Source organism: Seriola lalandi, unplaced genomic scaffold, assembly GCF_002814215.2.
Source record: "Seriola lalandi dorsalis isolate HSWRI2012SDOR001 ecotype SW California unplaced genomic scaffold, Sedor1 jcf7180002054694, whole genome shotgun sequence".
NCBI lineage: Eukaryota > Metazoa > Chordata > Actinopteri > Carangiformes > Carangidae > Seriola > Seriola lalandi.
The window spans coordinates 1859614-1878001 of NW_019525247.1; the positions used below are offsets into that span (position 1 = coordinate 1859614).

At 40.2% G+C, this 18388-nt stretch overlaps 1 protein-coding gene across 2 annotated transcripts in view; it reads right to left on the reverse strand.

Annotated features, from left to right (window-relative positions):
• Window positions 1–10275, reverse strand: part of rap1gds1 (RAP1, GTP-GDP dissociation stimulator 1) — a 33733-nt gene extending 23458 nt beyond the window's left edge. For both annotated transcript variants that reach the window (XM_023423849.2, XM_023423848.2), the window contains exons 1-4: window positions 9926–10275; window positions 4931–5038; window positions 3265–3387; window positions 1311–1436 (exon numbers count right to left, since the gene is read on the reverse strand). In XM_023423849.2, the coding sequence (XP_023279617.1) occupies window positions 1311–1436; window positions 3265–3387; window positions 4931–5038; window positions 9926–9929 (361 nt within the window). In that variant the 5' untranslated portion in view covers window positions 9930–10275. The remainder of the gene's footprint in view (window positions 1–1310; window positions 1437–3264; window positions 3388–4930; window positions 5039–9925) is intronic.
• Between the last annotated feature and the right edge of the window lie 8113 nt (window positions 10276–18388).

Below are 18388 nucleotides of genomic sequence, written 5' to 3' on the forward strand. Positions count from 1 at the left end.
CCACTCAAACAAATGTCACATCCCACCAGATTCCACAGACACCCAGCTTTTCAACAAGACGAGAAACTGTGCACCAGAATTGACAGCTGTGATTAAAGCCTCTGAAGCTGGCCTCAAAATCAGGCTTAAACTCTGCTGGTCGTCCCTGAGGTCAACACTCGAATACTCCACTGGAAGATTCACTAATGAAATTTCTTAGAGCAGACGTCTCACATGTGCTCTAACATTTTCAAACACAGTCACATTATTGTCAGATAAACTATGACACCTTAGTTTTTAAGCATGTCACTAAACAAATGGAATATGTAATTTATGACTGGCTGAGACTTTAAGGTGACCATAAAAAAGAAATATGCCTCAAAATGGCAGTGTATGTTGGAAATAAGTTAAAAAATCTGATAATATTAGCTCATTACAGATGTATTGGATCAGTGTAAATCTTGGCAGATCAGTAAAAAGCAGTAGTGAAATTCAAAACTAGGTTTAGAAAGAGTCTCTATGTTATAGAGTTTGTCCATCAGAGAGCACTGACAAGTTGATTCTAACAGTGTAACATGTTTTTAAGATTGTTTGCTAATTTGTTTATATATTATATCAGTATGTTAAAAACTGATATACTGTTATTCATTTTAAATTATCCAGGAATCCAGTATCAACATGGCTAAAGTTTATATCACCTAAAACTAAGACAAATAATATATCAAATGTGTCTATGTTTAAATTATTAAAATGATTATCTATAGAAAAGAGACTTAAGATAAAGGTTTTTGTCTTTTAGTGTTGTCATTGGGATTTTTCATAGTACTACTTATTTTACAGAATTTCACCATGTCTGTCTTCTGTTTTTTTTTTTTGTAATGCTATCTTGTATGTACATGTCACATATTTACAAATACCTTGCATATCATTGTAAATTAAGTTTATATGAATGTAGCCTGTAGTGTGTTTATACTATGCTGTATAGTTACTATATATGTATATATTTTCATATGGACTCCAAATAAACAAATAAACAGCGTCAGTGGGAATTCAACTGACGTGTTCACAGCTTACAGACATCAAGGCAGGAGCTGCAGTATCTTCTACGTGGATGCAGTGAATGAGGTGTGGTTCCTTGGATCGCAACAAGATTTCCGTGGACACATTCCTATAACCCTGTTAAAGCCTTGTGTAGCTGACACACATGCCTGAAGTGCTGTGGCCCGAAAGCAGCATCATTTTTATTACTTATCTTCTATTAGGTCGGTGTGGGTGATGACAAGGCTCATGAGGGATTCAATGTTCCCTAAGCAAAGCACACTCCTACTTACGGCTGTCATAACAGATGTTGCCAAGAGCTCTGCCAGTCTGCAGTAAAACCTCCTGGTCGGTGGAGTTTAGCAGCTGAACTAGAGGAGGGATGAGGCCGGCCTCCACGCAGGGACTCCGCATGAACTCTACAGAGCAGCAAGGAGATTAGACAAAAGTCTTCAGTTCAAGGAAGTTAAGAGAATCATACACAATTTAGTACCAGAACTTTAAAGATAGTACTTGTTTTCAATAGAGTGGTTGACACTGCAGTTTCAGTGCTTATTGCAGTTTGGTCGAACCTAAAAACTTCAATCCCTTTAAAAATGAATTACATGTGAAAAATCATCACTAATCTGAAACAATCTGGTTCTTCATGCTTCCTCATCAAAGTTATTTTATTATATTTAAGCTCTGCAGGAAAATAGACCAGCAGCTCAAAGCTGAATTCTGGAATGTAAGAACTAATTCAAAATGTGAAAGTTAAAAGGAAAAAGATGGATATTAACAGGCAGAAAATCTGACATTCCTATGTCACATTTAACTGACAGCATAAATATATATTCTTTTATCCTCCAGTTCATGTAAAAACCGCAATTTTACACAATAAAATATACAACAGTTCGGAAAAATGTCGGATAATAGGATGAATACTGTGAATTCCAGAGGTGAAATAAAGTCATTGCTCTGCAAGTCACAAGTACGTCTTAAGTATCTGCTTTAAAGTCCTGATTAGTGTTGCACAATTAATTGAAATATAAAAGAAATTGCAATATGGCCAAGTGTAATATGCAAATCACAGGAGCTGCGATCTTTTTGGATAAAGGTAAAATGTGTCACAACATTGTTGTGCATTGTTAGCAGCATAAGTGTTGTGGTTCTACAGAGACACCCTGACCTACAGATCATTTTCTCCAGACATAAAGGAACAACAAAAATCACATCATCATTTTCACTTATTTTTCAGTAAAAATTAAATGAAAAAAACAACCATTCCTACTTAGAATCATATCACAATATCTGCCAAAATAATCAAAATATGATTTTTTTTTTTTTTTTGTATCATTCAGCCCTAGTCCTGAGTGAAGAACCAGCTCAAAACCAGCAGGTGGCCGGTCTGGTCAAAATCCCTAGCCAATAATACACAAATAATTTTAAACTTTGTATTTATTACTTTCAATAAAATAAAAATATAAGGTCTGCACTGGAACATTAATTCTGTGACACAGTAACAATAATTTGTAACTTCTGATCTCATCGTTTTGCAAGTCGTCTAATGCAGCTTTGCCTACATGAAAAGCTGATTCGCCATTACATTACATTAAACATTGCCTGGTGTGGCTTTAAAACAATACAGTCAGTTATAACTGTCAGGCAGAAAGGGAGTTGTCTTTAGCCCAGCAGTCACTTGGCTGCTTGCAGACGTTTCCGGAAGCAGTGACAGATAAATGCCAGCGGGTTGTTGCCAAGCTTGGCAAACTGCTGGGGAGTGATCATTAGCTGCAGTCTTGCAAGCTGCTCAAAAACTATTCATTATCCTAACCTTTTCTTGCCCCAAGTTCTGTTCATGTCTGCTTTTCTCTGCTTTAAAAGCTTCTCATGTACTCTCACAGAGGCATTATGGAAAATGGAAGCTCTCTGACAAAGCAGTTATGCAAGGTTTGAGTCCTTACACAATAACCTCACACTCAGTGACAGCTCAAGGAGGGCTACTGAATCTAGCCCTGGTCTGAAAGGACCTGTCAATCCAACATAATACTATTCAATTCTTCAAATATCTTAATTTATACTTGAGCTCTAAAATATCCATCACTGACAAGGTCGCTCCATTTACATTAAAATAATGTATTCATGACAAACACATGGAAAATCAAAAAGGATGTGTGCAGGAGAAAGTGTAAAAACTGAATAGTGACAAATGGAGGAACAGAGATTCAGCATGTTCCTGGGTGGATGGGCTTGGAAAGCGATTCTCACCATTTTTGGCCACCTCAGCGATGATGTTGGCTACTTTAGGAGTGCAGGAGGACTGGGGGTTCAGCAGGGTGGGGAGCAGGGGGAGAACACCCATCTCCTGGATCTTCACACTGGCCTCGGTGTCTGGAAAATCAGAATCAGTTTCGATGGCATTAATGAATGCTTTCAGAAATATAAGGTGTCTATATATTCTAACTATCATTGCTATAGCCATGTCAATTTCACTTAGGGTCAAAACATGTGACATTTAAGTGTCAGATTGTACAATATCGATTTGGAGGCATGTCAGATTGTTCTATAAATGCCTGGTAAACAGATGTACAACTATGTAAATAGATTAGATGGAGATGCAGCACAGAGGCACTGAGCGGATGGACACAGTGATGTTTGTCAGGATATATTTCCAACACAAGTGTTGCTATCCTCGCTAAATGGCACCGCAAATACAATTAGGTTAAAGTAATTACTAATATTTTAACGCCAGTTAACTGTTGCATCCAAGATGTTACACAGCCATTAAATTCTGCTCAGTTTTCTTCTTTCAGACGAGTCAAAGAGTCTCAATTTAAATTTCCCTTTAATCAATAAGGATATTATTCATCAGCAACCTCCCTGATTCCCACTAGCCTCAGCTGTACTCTGTGTTTAGTGCTAATTAGGACTTAGCATGCTAAACTAAACTAAGATAATAACTATGGTAAACATAATACCTGCTAAAAGAGTAATTTAACAGCTGTGTTTCACTGTCCTCATGGCTGAAAGGTTTAAGTATGTTTCACATCTGACCACACCCTGCATCACTGATGGGTGTGTTCACACCGTCCATCACTGATGGTGTGGTCACAACTGTGCAGTCATGGGGTCCTTGAGAACATCTGTACAACCTGTAAACCACTGCAGCGCAGCGAACACCAGATTTCCAGGGGGATAACGTTACTGTTTAATGTCAGCATGTTGATGTTAGCAATTAGCTCACAGCACCACTGTGGCTGGAAACAAACCAGTGTGGTATCTAAATGCACTGTGTATATTAAAGGGAACTCGCAATGTTAGCACATTCTGTGTCATTTCAGGAGTCACACCGTAAGAACTTGGTCTTTGAATTCTGACACTTTTTGATTAACAATTTTGCAGCAGGTTGTCATTGGTTCAGGTTTTTCAGGGTGAATGAGGATGTGCCAAAGAGCTCACCATGATGCTGTCAACACAGTGTATAGGGACATTTACTGGCTACTATTAGACTAAAGCAATACATCGTCACAGGTTGAGCACCACAGGTTTTGAATGACAATGACTCCAGTTAAGAAAAGATCTGCTGTACAATCAGCTGGAGAACAATTGCTCATTCAACAGCGAGACGTCTACTCATCCACATTATTCAGCTGTCTGGCAAACAATGTCACGCTGTGTCTTCAGGCAGACACTGAGCAGCTTAGTCAAGGGCCTCATTTTCAGTACACATACATTTCTTATCTGAGTACAATCCAGATATGATTTATTAAATTAACAGCTGAGGACACTAATGAGAGCGCTTACTTTTGAGTCATGTAGGAAATATTAGAGAGCTGGTGCGAGGTCCAGTGCAGGCAGATTGCCACAGAGATTTTACAGAGCAGAAGAAAAACGGTTTTTAATACACACTCAGTGTAAATCAGGCTGAGCTTACTGTTGTTGGCGAGCGCTTTGAGCAGACAGTCCAGGCAGCTCTCCACGCTGTCAGTGGCGCTGTCTGTCGATGCTAGCTTCAGCTTCTCCAGGGCTTCACTCAGGTTGTCTGCAAACAGAAACATTCAACCAACAAGAGTTGACGGGTTTTTAACTGAAAGAGATGATGAGCTGAAAAGGACAGAGAGAGAGAGAGAGCAATGGTGTTCAGGCTGCAAAGCACAATAAGCCGATTGAAGTTCACAAAACAATGTTTTAAGGTCGACCACACTAAGTTTCAAAGCCATTTTCAAACGTCTGCAAATGTACCAAACTTCTGAGGAAAACCAGTTCAGAAAAACCTCTCCAACCAACCCAGGTGTGACAAGAAGTCCAGTATCTTGTACAGCACTGTGATAGACTGGAAACCTGTTCAGTGTGTGTTGGGATATGTTCCAACCGCCTGCAACCACAGAGTAAGACTACGTCCCCAGTACTACGTGAACGAGCGTTTAAACTTTATATCAGAAACGATCTCTGTCCAGACTAACACACCTGAAAACACATTCATACCTGAGCAATCACGTTCACTGGGCATGCGCGAGCTGGTGTAAACAGGAAGCAGATTATCTACTCTGCAATTGATTAGCTGCAAAAATGACTACAAACGAGAAACAGTATGAACAGTTGTAGTATTAAAATGCAGAATTTAACTGAACAGCTCCTAGCAAAGACAATAACGTCAGTAACACTTGTAATTCATTATCATGTTGCGTTCAACACTTGTCGGGGTAATAAGACCCAATCATGGAGCTACCGTGGATGTCTACGTTATCGTTTCCAAAAGTCTCTGTTTTTGTCCATCCAGACTACAACGCAAAACCCCAGAGTTTTAAAACTAAAGCAGGGCCAGCAGCTTTTCCAAAAGTCTCAGATTTCAGTGCTTCAAAACACCGCAGCAGTGTGGACGTAGCCTAAGTGGTTTAGAGAACAGTTGGGTGGATTAAATATCTTCTGACAATGTCAAATGATTTTTCACTAGGATATTAGTCTTTAAGGATGACTGTATTTCCTCAAATAAAAGCCAAGAATAAATTAAAAGCTGGGTCTCCAATAATGTCCAGGAGCATGGATAATATGAATAAATGGCCAGGGATGAATGAACTCCTGGTGCCTGTCATATAATTAGACATAATGTACATTTCTACTGCTTTACTTTAAAGAGGCTATTTGTACGTTTTCTCTGCTGAACGTAGTTTCTTGTCAGCCGGTGGTGGTGCTCATCACTTGATAACGGCTTCAGCCATCATCAGTCTGTCTTTATAATACAAAAGGTTACAATACATCCTCTGAACAGCTACGTCTTCAGAGCAGACCGGAGGCTGCAGGGATGAGACAGGCAGGGGTAAAGGAATGAAGTTCGATGCTGAACTCACAACGTTTCTTCTAGACTGGTCAGTAAACAGCTATTAATGCTAACGTTAGCTATGTAGCAATAGCAAAACCTACATATAGCACATCTAACAATATAATCATGCTATATTCATGCTTTCAGCCTGAAGATGTTTCACAATAAAAGCCCTGTTATTAAGGGAAGGGGTTCTGTCCACTGAGATGCTAGGGGACTTTTGATTTGAAACGGTTACAGGAAGTGTTGAGTATGTTTCAACAGCGTAATGCATGGATCAAAAAGAGGCTTCTTACCAAAATATTACCTAATTTGCCTCTCAAATAGAGAGAATTAGAAATAAAGGCCTGCCTCTAATAAAGAATGTTTATCTTCTTTATTTATGGACACTAAAGACCTCAGACACTGTTTGAGGAAATGCAGTGTGTAGCTGATACTGATAATAATTTACAGTAATTTGCTGGAGGTTAGGTCTTGTGGACTGGTGGATTACCATTTCTTCAGACAGTGAGGAGGTAGTGTAACGTATGTGGTTTCACAGTAACTTTTTTATGATCAAGCTTTGAAACCATCACACATCTCAAGAAAATCCATCAAAAGTCCAATTCAAGAGTCATTTAAGTGAAGAAGTCATTAGTGCAAGTGCTACATGTATCTCATTGTCAAACAGCCAGAGGCCGACAGTGTACCGGTCATTTTAAGGAACCGATCAGTGGCTAACGCATTACAGGCCTTCATCTAAATCTAAATTCATACAATTCTCCCTGCTTTTCCATCTTTGGATCCAGAAACTTCACACCTCAAAACAAAAGTCCAAACAGCAGCATAGAGCATGATAATATAGATGCTGCATCATTACATATGATCGTTACATATCACTCACCTTCATTACAGCACTTTCAATGTACCACACGATTTTTCCTAAATTCATCTAGTGAACATTTTACTTTCATTTTACAGGAAAAACCTGTGTTGACAAATACTTTACCTTATACCACAGCACCTTCAGTGTAGTGCTGATCTATGGACATTTTTGTCTAAACTGTTCTCTCTCTAACTGGTGAAAAAACAAACAAATAGATACAAACAATAACTAGAAAAAGACAGTTACAGACGTAACCCCTGCTTGAAGACACCATTGTTCAACCCAATGTCCATGGGTTACAATTAACTAGTTAGGAGGTTAAATAGATTTGCTGTTAATCTGAATATTCTGATGATTTTTTTTACGAAGTACTGTTAGAACCATCCTGGGGCCAGATGCATAAAACTGTGTAGATTCATGACTAAAACTATGTGTATACACAAAACCAGAAATATTCATACACATTCTTTCGTCAGGGTTATAAAGCCGTGCATCATCTTTATAAAGCTCACTCAATAAGAAATTGGCCACATGTGCACGAGCCTTGTTTCCGCTCCTACAATTAGCCATAAATGGGTGAAGACACTCCCTTAATCCATCAGTTGGTATTAAAAACACAGTCTCCATGCATCGGGTCCCAGGTGTACACATCTCAGTTGTATATATAAAAACAATTTGGCTAGACTGGTGAGCACAGCCACTAAAGTCACTGAGAACAAGCTGGGAGGTTTGTATTCTGCTGTCCTCTGGGATGCCTTCTATGATGCCTCTGGCAAAAATAACATTTATTTCCAATGCAATTTAAAATTTAAATGTGAATTTTGAGATTACATGTTATTTTTTAGCTGATGGCTACCTACACTTTTACTTTGATGGAGCCTCCCAGCTAACAGTCAACAAAATGAGGAACCTGCAAACCAGCTGATTTTGCGAACAACTGCTTTTGACTCGTCTTCATCCTTCTTTACTCTGCTCCATTAAAAGGACTACACGCCACCAATCTGCTGGACTGCCAGCCATGTTAACCACAGTAACTGAATCAATCATTTATTGCTGGTGTATGTCCATCACATGCTATGACAAATGATTAGGTTATCATTCCTGCGGCAGAGAGAAGCACTGTGTGCTGTGTAGTCTAGTCCCGCCTCCCACCTTGTTCAGTGCAACGGCGCGCGACAGGCCACCAAAATAAAACAACATGTCGGCCGCGTGGAACTTTGATAAAGTCGGTGAGACTGATATAACGTACGCCATTTGCAATGCCAAAATAAAATACATACATTGTCAATGCAGCCTGTATCTGACTTGAAATCCTATTATTCTTTAGTTTGTACAATGCAACTGAGTTAATGAGACATATTGGCTTTTATTTGCTATTTTGACTATTTGCAACTGTTTAGCCCATTGAATAGGCTTAATAATTTCTCTGTCTGTTAATAATTGTGTTCATTCACATAAATTAACACATTTAATTAATCAATGAATTAATTATAACGTTGTGCAATTTAGTTGTCCTTACAGGATACTTGTTGCTGCTATAACAAAACACAAAAAAATGATTGGTATCAGCACATATGATCGGTATTGGTGGCAAAAACACGTGATCGGGGCATTCCTAGCTTCAATACAGTATATGTGTTTTATACACATTGATGCTTATTCATTTTGATTGACAGCACTGCCAATTCAGTCTGTACAGTCTACATTCTCAGCAAAACCTGATTAGGACTGACCTGTCAAGATTTGCTCCAGACTGCACTCTAATTAGTGCAGAAGCTGACACACTACTTTCTCTATTGATCATCAGCAGAGAATAAGGTAATGGTAAGAATCATTGTAGTAACACAGGCAGTTGTCTTAAAGCTCATTCCACCATTGTACCTACAAACCAGGTGATGATATATTGCATAAGGGCTGGGTTGCAGACGCTGTTGCAGTGACCTGGTTGTTTCTGTCAGTTGCTGGTGCACTACACAACCCACACATCCATCCTTCCATCCCTGGATGTCTTATATGACAACATGAGTGCATGATTGCATTCAGGAACACCACTGCCTCACAGGGAGACTGGTTTACTAATGTGTTTGGAGAGTCTGAAGCAGGCTGTTAATGTCAATTTGTATTAAACTTGAACTGAAGATGCTGCACTCAAACAATCAGTAACCAGTGTTGTGTCTATCATCAATAACCAGTACAAACAGTAGCACTATAGAGAGCAGTGCAGTATAAACAGCAACACAAAGTGGGCTGCTGGATCCTATTGCATAACAGCTGTGGAGATGGAGAAGTGCCATCTACACCATCACTGCCATATCAGGGGATGTACGTTCATGTAGCTGCTGAGACCTCCACGTCGGTCCCAGCTCAATCACACCAGGCACGAACAAAGGCACTGACAGTTTATAATATTCACAGAGTTAAAGGGAAAAACGACGAGCCAGACGACCACTGGGAGCAGATAGAGGATGGAGTCAGGGAAGCTACCCCACCCGAGCACTGAGGCGGACGCGCGCACGTACACACGATTCAGCCACAGTCAGCTTTCCCTATGACTGAATAATACAGCAGAAAACTATGCAGGTCAACGAAATGCTATTCTGGCTTTAATGCATAATACATAATGTCAACAATCACCCATGCGTGGCGTTTTCATTATAACCGTTGACGGTTCAATTAAATGATGACAACAGTTGTGGTTGGCTAACTCGGTTCTGAGAGAGCTGGTTAGCTAGCAGTCTACTCACCCATCTCAGCAGGATGTTGGTCCGGAAAATGAAGCGGGCTGCTAAGCTCTCCAGGGCAGCTGTAAACCGAGTCGTACTAGCCGGAGGCCCCGCCTTTCCCACACTGCTCGCCCTGTAAACCGCCTCAAACTGGTAAAGTTAGCAGGTTTAGGATAGGTAGCTAGCTAGCCAATTAGGTAGCGACAGCAGCCGCCGGGCCGGTCAGTCAGTCCCGCTCAGATGGATGCTGCTGTGCAGCGGCCTGTACACCGGCTCACTACCAGGTTAACACATCAGACTTCCTCTCATATCCACACCAACACTCACTGCCTGGCGCTCCCCCGGACGACTGGCTCAGTCTCATGCCACAGTCAATTCCTTCAGACTGCATGAAGAGTAGGACTTCCGGGCACAACCTTCAGAATAAAACTCCTTTTAGGAACAGGATGTTATTGGACACACCGCCGGTAGGTGGCAGTCGGAGACACGTAGACGGCTGACTCCACACAGATGTGCTGTAAGGTATAATTAAGCATTAAACATTCAATCATGGACTGCTGGCAAAAAGTCAAACTAATCTCCTTTCCTTACCTCTAATCCTCGACCTCGATGGAAAATGCAATGAGGTCAAGGAAAGATGTGAAGGAGAATTTATAAGGACTTAGGAAAAGAATGTGACTGCATGTACACTAGGATTTTTTAAAACTAACTTTATTTTTAACACCTGGATGATAAATACTCCTTTCCTAACCACAAATACAAAAACAGGATTGAAATGTTGAAATAAGATAACATGACAAAAAAAATACATAAAATCGAGCCATTAAAATAATAATTAAATAGAAATCAGGAATTGAGTAGGAGGTCAGAATAAATTATATTCAGACATATGGTTTCCTCTCATAGGAACTTTTGACATTGTTATACATTTGTTAAGTAGAGAAAATTCATTTTTGGTGCTTTACACAATGTGAGGTTGTTGATGATATTGTTAACTATAAATCTGAAGAGACTCTAAAGAGACTCTGAGGAGTGAAATTATGATATCCAAGTGCAAGTGAATGCAGCATGAGTTGAATGCTTGATAGTATTGATAAAAAGTTTATATACAGTACATGCTAAATATAAGTTCACTTCTGGTAGGTAACAATCAAGCTAATTAACATAGTGTAGGTCACTATGTGAGAAGTTGTGAGGATGGTAGGGAGATGTGGGCAGTGGCGAAGTCTATGTGATACGCAGGTATACGCTGTAAACCCATGGCAGAGCATAATGTTCTTGTAGTCTTGATATGACCAGTTCTACCCAACCAATCCAACCAGGGAAGACAACGATTATTAGCCAATCAGAGGCAGTGTTGAGCAGGTTATGTAAACTCTCTACTAACTCGTCGTACATTTACATCCTGCTGCTGTAGCATTGCTAGCTAATCGAATGATAAAATCTCAAGGAGGAAAAGTGTATTGCAGGTTTTTTTTTGGCAAGCCACCAGCTAAAGAGAGCACATATGAAGTCCAGCCTTCCCAAGAGAGCAGCTCTATCAGCATCGTTTTCGTTTGGTTGTAATATTTCCTCAGAGACAGACACTGCTGCTACAGCACCCGCCAGAGTAGATCAGCATTAGCACCACCAACACTGAGGAGCCTGCTGCTAAAAGGTGTCAGGCTAGGAGTGACTTGGCGGCATATGAGGAGCCTTGCCAGCCATCCAACTTCAATTTTCCGGCCAGACCTTTTGGGAAAGAACCTTTCAGCCATGCATTTACACCAACTTGGTTTGCTAAATGGAAGTGGCTTCATTATGTGGCAGAGTGTGGTCAGGTTGTCAGAAGCAGAGCGGGGCGGCGGATCTTGGCAACACTGGCAGTTGTAGGATCCAGCGGCTTGAAGGAGCCGGGCGCTTGTTTCTGCACAGTGTGCTCCAGGAAGCTTGCTATCTGCCAGGAGCAGTAAAACAAAAAGTGCTCTTTCTTCATGAATTGGACTCCAGTCATAAAGCTGCTGCCCGCGCACTCCAACATACAACTACGTTACCGGGAGCGACAGTTACAGTTGACACTCAGTCATCAATGACTGACCGTGTCTGCGATCAGAAAATACGTATGTTCATGTTCATTGCTGAACATGATCTGTCCTTCACAATTTCTTTGTTTACAACCGAAAAAGAATTAAGAAATAAGTGATTGGGGCTTTCCTGATTTCACATTAAACTTCAGTTTACCAGTTCTTAAGCACTTCAATGTTACTGTATTTTTTTTTTATCTTCAATATTTATTTTTCATTAATTATTTATTTCCCATTATTATGTGTTTTTTAGAAGGAAACACTTAAATGTTGCTATAGTATTGCAGTATAGTTGTCTTTTACATTGCACACACTTTTATGGAGAATAGAGAAAATGTTATGTTATTTACACATATTATATATGTTTTCCCCATGTTCCTTATAATTTATTATTCATATGTTCATTTATTGTTGATAGATAAAATTGTTGATAGCACTGAAACAAATTATGAGTACTTGTAGTACAAACAGTATGTTTTTATTTTCCAATAAAAATATGAAGGCAAGGGGATACTGCATGACACATGGGTGTCAGTCTACAGCACCATGAAGAATGGATGATGACATCATCACAAAGGCAGGATCAGAGTAAGGTTTATTGCCAGGTAGGTTTTTACTTACAACATATTTGGCTTGGTGTTTGGTGCAGTATCCAATAAACATATTAACAGGAAATAGCAATAAAAAGGTAAAATACTCCAACAGTCAAAAAGATAGATATACATAGATACACATTAAAAAAATAAAACAACAAAGTGTTGACAAAACACCTGATGAGCAGGATGTGCAGGGATAATACTGGTGTTAATGTAATGTGTTTGTTGATGGTTGATGAGGCGAGACGCAGAAGAAAAGGCAGGTGCTGGTCCGTCACTGGGAGGACTGGACTGGAATTCTGGTCCTTATACAGACAAACATGTGATAGGACAATTAGTTTAGATCATACAAGTTCTTTATATTCAAACATGCTGGGTCTGTTGTGTGTGTATAATAAATAGTAAGGATAAATATGAATATGCTAAAATAAATACAGTATTAGGCAGTGGATCCTGAACTTGCTGGTTCTGGATCAAACAGTCTCTTTGTCTCACTTGTAAAAGAAAAGTTACTGACGCATCTATCTGGACAACAGCCGCAGGAACAGGCTAAATTCTACTAAATCACTTAAACGTCAACATCATACATTTATGTGTGCGTATTTAATGAGCGGAGCATGTTAACAACTGCTGAGTTACTGAAAGTCGCTAAAAGGAGCAGAGAGCTCTGGGTGCTGGAGCAGAACTAGTGTAAGTTTAAATGTACAGCAGGTAGTTAGACACTGTGATGAAGAACACAGCTGTCATGTTTTTCAATGGCAGACACTTTTTGTTAGTTTTGTTTTGGACTTTTCGCACTTCCTGTTTTATTTTGTAATTTGGTTCCTTGTGTGTCTCAGTGTTTTTGCTTCCTGTCGTGGTCTTGTTTCTGTGTAATGATTGTCTGCCCCGCCCTGATGTGTTTCACCTGTGTGCAATCACCTCGCCTCCTGTGTCTGTATAGTCTTTGTGCTTCCCTTTGTCTGTGTCGGTTCGTCTGTTTAGTTCAGGGTTTGTTCACGTCGTCTGTTCATGTCTGTAATTTTGGTTAATAAACCTGTCTGCACCCCTCAGACCTGTGACAACAGCAACATTAACTGTGTTCAGAGCAGCAATTGGAGATGAGACTCTACACTGATGTCAGCACGTCAGCAGGTGAACGGACACTAACTACAGTACAAGTAAAATCCCTGTGTAAAATTTTCTCAGATAAAAGTACAAAGTCAGTTAAAGTCAGTTGGCAATTTGTTATTTAAATAGTTTTAGACAGTTGTTGAACCAGTTGATCACTGTGGAGGATGTAGTGTATATTAGGTGTTTCTGTTATTTAGCCTTCACCTTCAGTGACATACTGTAAATGGGATAGCGCAGTATACCCACCAAAATAAAGGAGACTACACCACTGGATGTGGGATAGACAGAAAGTAAAAAACAAACTTTATCCCCTTAAAATATGAAACAGTCACACAGCCATGTGATTTTACCCAGCTGCTGTCTGCCGCCCCTGAAGCAGGCGGCAGCTTCCTCCGTTTTCTCCCGCCTCCGGCTGCACACAATGACTGCTGATGCTGTGTACAGGGTTGCCAACTTCCACCAGAAGAAAATACAGTATGACCGCATACGGATAGCCTAGTAACTCAGGTTTGATTGTGTGAGGGATGGATTAAACCTGACTAAAGACCAACTGGCTGAATCTACCAACATCTCTGAGGCTGCTCACTGTGCAGACATACGTGTCCAAATTTCAGATCAGTCATAAAAGTGCAACATACATAAGCACCCAGTTTAAAAAGCACCAAAATCACTAGCTCCAGTGACGGTTTATTCAAACCTGATAGTTTGCACTTTCACCACATTTTCAAATTTAACCTCAGAGAAAAAAAACTTTTGCCATTTAATCAGTATTACTGGATAAACACTGGGTAACTTGGATTGTTGGCAATAATAAATGTGTGGTGCACCAAGTATAAGTGATGCAATTACATTTGCTTGAGTGCTGTACTTCAGTATTTGTATTTATAACTAACCTAATAAACTTATGGCTTTTACTTCACTACATTTAAAAGACAAATATTGTCCTTTTGATTCCACTACATTTATATGAAGTACTCTTACTTTGAAGTAGAGCTTTAAGTCAGTGTAATGAATTTTATTTTATTTTGAAAATGTGATAGACCATACACTGTGTTCATCACAGGAGAAAAACCAAGCACAGCGAACTCCCCCGCTGTCAGTCATGTTGGAACCTGTCAGTGTCTTAATGATGGTGACCATAGATAAAGATGAGGCAGAAGATTCGTCACCGGAGACCATTTCCTGTGTTTACCACGATCACCCTGTGGGCCGCAGTGTTGGACTGGCTGACTGGCAGACGGTGGACAGATGTCGCTCTTGCCTCCCTGGTTGTGGAGTAACGTTGCAAGAAGAGCTTTTACCTCCTTTCTTGTCACCCTGAACGATGGTCCAGGGCTCCGACGGAGCAGGTGTGGGACAGATCCGTGCTTTGGGTTTGGCTCCAAGCCTTGGCCAGCGGACATCCTCATGGGTCGATGTGGCAGAGGGTGATGAGGTTGTTGTTGGGAATGCAGGAGGCTCCTGCGGCCAGCAATTCCAGGAGTCGCTCATTCTCTTGAATCTGATTGAATTTGGCTGTTTTTTTAATCAGCCGAAGGCATCGAGAGCAGTCCAGGGGAGAGGCGAGTGATGGCATTGATATAAAATGTAGCAATCTGCTCAGAGATGGGTCAGAGAATTCACACACACATATGGTTTTGTTAAAAGGTCAATGAGGACAGTGTTACAAACAGAGTTCCTGACTTGTAGTTGCCATGAGTGTGAAAGTGACCAGGTTCTCCAGGTTAATGAGCTGTAAGAAAGAGAAACTTTCTTAAATAAAGGCTAAATAATATATAACTGATATAATATGGCATTGCATTTATCTAATAACGTGTGTTGTCTAATGAAGCTTCATAGGTCCAAAATGGAAGTGTTCAATGTGATGTGTCACAGCAATGGGTTGTAGAACAGTGTCTGATCTGATCCTATTGTGGATCTGATATGACTATATTTGATTTCTCATTAGCTATGTACTTGTAAAATGTGTCTAAAAGTATATTAGGTTCTCCTATTTAGTTCCCTATTTTGGTGTAATGTTATCTAAACAGGGTATAACTGTGTTTGTTTACTGTCTAAAGTTAGTTTTGTCTAATTTGATACAAAGTAGAACTTGTTACGTCTTATCAGTCAGCTGTAAAATAAAGTGTGACAACAAACACTTGTAGACGTTTATTTGTGTCCGTTCTAATATGTGACTTTTACTTTTAAAGTAAGTTTTTATTGGATTGTGCTCAAGCTCTGCACTGAGCTCTCTCCCCGGGTCTCCTCGACCTCTTCCTCCTCGTCCTGTAGGTTTTTCCTCTAACTCATCTTGTAGCCCAGAGCAGCAGACGTGACAAGTAGCACATCTGGAATATTAAAAGGTGAATTTGATACACAACAAATTAGTTTCATTATTTCTGCTTTTGGTTGTATGAAGTGACAAACGAGGAGACACAAGAGAAACAAGAGGAGACGAAAGAGGAGAAATAAAAGGAGACACAAGAAGAAATACAAGGAGAAACAAGAGGTGCCACAAGAGGAGACACATGTGTTCTTGTATAAAGTATATCCTAGCGGTGGCTATCAAATATGACATTTTCAGGCGAGGACAAAAAAGTACCATGTATGAACTGATGTAGTTTAGGTTAGACTTTTAGTCACATCAGAACAAGCATATTTTCAAAAGCTAAAAGATGTAACCTTTCAAGGATCACAGGAGAAAAACCAAGCACAGCGAACTCCCCCGCTGTCAGTCATGTTGGAACCTGCCAGTGTCTTAATGATGGTGACGATAGATAAAGATGAGGCAGAAGATTCGTCACCAGAGACCATTTCCTGTGTTTACCGCGATCACCCTGTGGGCCGCAGTGTTGGACTGGCTGACTGGCAGACGGTGGACAGACGTCGCTCTTGCCTCATCTGTTGAGTCCAGATCCATATATAACCGAACAGGACTCGTGCGTTCGTTTGATGAAGTATGCAGGACAACAGATAAAGTTCAACACGTCTAATTTATTAAAAATATAGTCAAGCATTAAGTTTTGAGATTGCTTACAGATTGCTTACACATTCTCTGTGTAACAGGGTCACTCCGCCTCTTCTCTCCTCACACCACTCTGACCTGAACCTGTTATCTAAACATGTCCTACTTGTACTGTCTTGTCTGTCCCTGTACGTCATTCTGCAATCTCAAACGGCAGTCAGGGTCACAATGTTTAATGTTCACATGTCACAATGTTCATAAACAATCATAATCATCAGTTTAAGGCTGACTTGCCTTTTTAATCATACAAAGCATACAGTAGTAAACATAACATATCCCTTCAGTCCTCCTTTTGATCTCAGATCACTTCTGAGATCAATAAAAAACACAGCTGAAAACATTTAGTTCAAAATATCCGCCATGGGGGCGGCAATCTGAAGAGGGGTTTCGAAACTCATGTGGCGTCTTGGCAGGATGACCCTCAGCCAATCCAAATATGGGCAAAGAGGTTGATAAGCTACGAAGCTAGCTAAGGCTAAGAAGTTAGGCTATATGCTGCTCTGCATTGCTAGCTGGCTAATACTGTGGTCTTGTTGCCCTGGATTGGTACCATGGATGTATTATAAGAATTGGATACTGTGTCTAAAAAAATGGCGTCTGTTCATGTCTACAGAAATTGCTCGCCTGGCGAATACGCCAAAACAGTTTCTGGCTTCTGGGTCACTTCCGCGTTATGCAGCCCACTGAATATGCGCAGTAGTGTCACTTCCATGGTGCCTCTGGGCTATGAGAACAAGCAAACGGCGTTCTGGATTTGGCGCCGCGCGTTCATAAACGCTATGCTAGTGGAGTAATAAGACTTCTACAGGGCTTGCAATCATCAATTTACACAAATGACAACAGCAACAAACAATGAAGATAATGTTCTGAAAAGTAAGATGGTTTTAAACCTATGATCGTTGATATGATAAAATTCGTGTTGACAGTTGATTGTGATGTTAAAGGGAAAACTAGTCTCTTAGTTAAAAGATTGAGCTTTTTTTTTTTTTTTTTTTACCATTTTTAATAGGAAATTGATGCTGCATGTGACAGATACTACAACTTGTCAGATAAAATTACCCAGAGGGCTTTACTCTCTTACCTTTTTATATTGAAGTATATCTCTAACCTGGGTGAAAACCCCTGCTTTCACTTGGTTCTACTGGGGAGGAATCTGTCAAGCAGCACACACAGATCCAAAGCCCAAACACATACACACACACACCTTGTGACATATTCATATCTATGTTCATATCTTATATATTCATCTTCTACGTATTCTTACAGGCCTACTACTTATTTATGATGGAGCATATCAAATAAAATGTGTTGATTTTGATCTAGGGCTGGGACGATTATCCGACGTAATCGACGTTGTCGATTATAAAAATTATTCGACGTGGAATTTTAGTGTGGACGCGTCGTGTAAAACCACACAGGGTAAATGTTCATAGAACAAAACCGGAACTTTCTAATGGGACCGTTTATATCCATCGTCTTTGGTTTACCCGGATACAAGCGCAGCGCACGGGCTGGGACAACGCGGTGACGTAATTCAAGTCAGTGACTACGTGAATGATTTGCGTCTGTGTAATCTATTTGAACAACACGGCGGCGTCTACCAGCAGTACGACGGAGCATGTGGAGCAACACGCGGCAAAAAAGGCTCGTACACGGTCCCTCAAAGTTTGGGAATACTTTAATCTTGACACCAACAGTGCGGTAG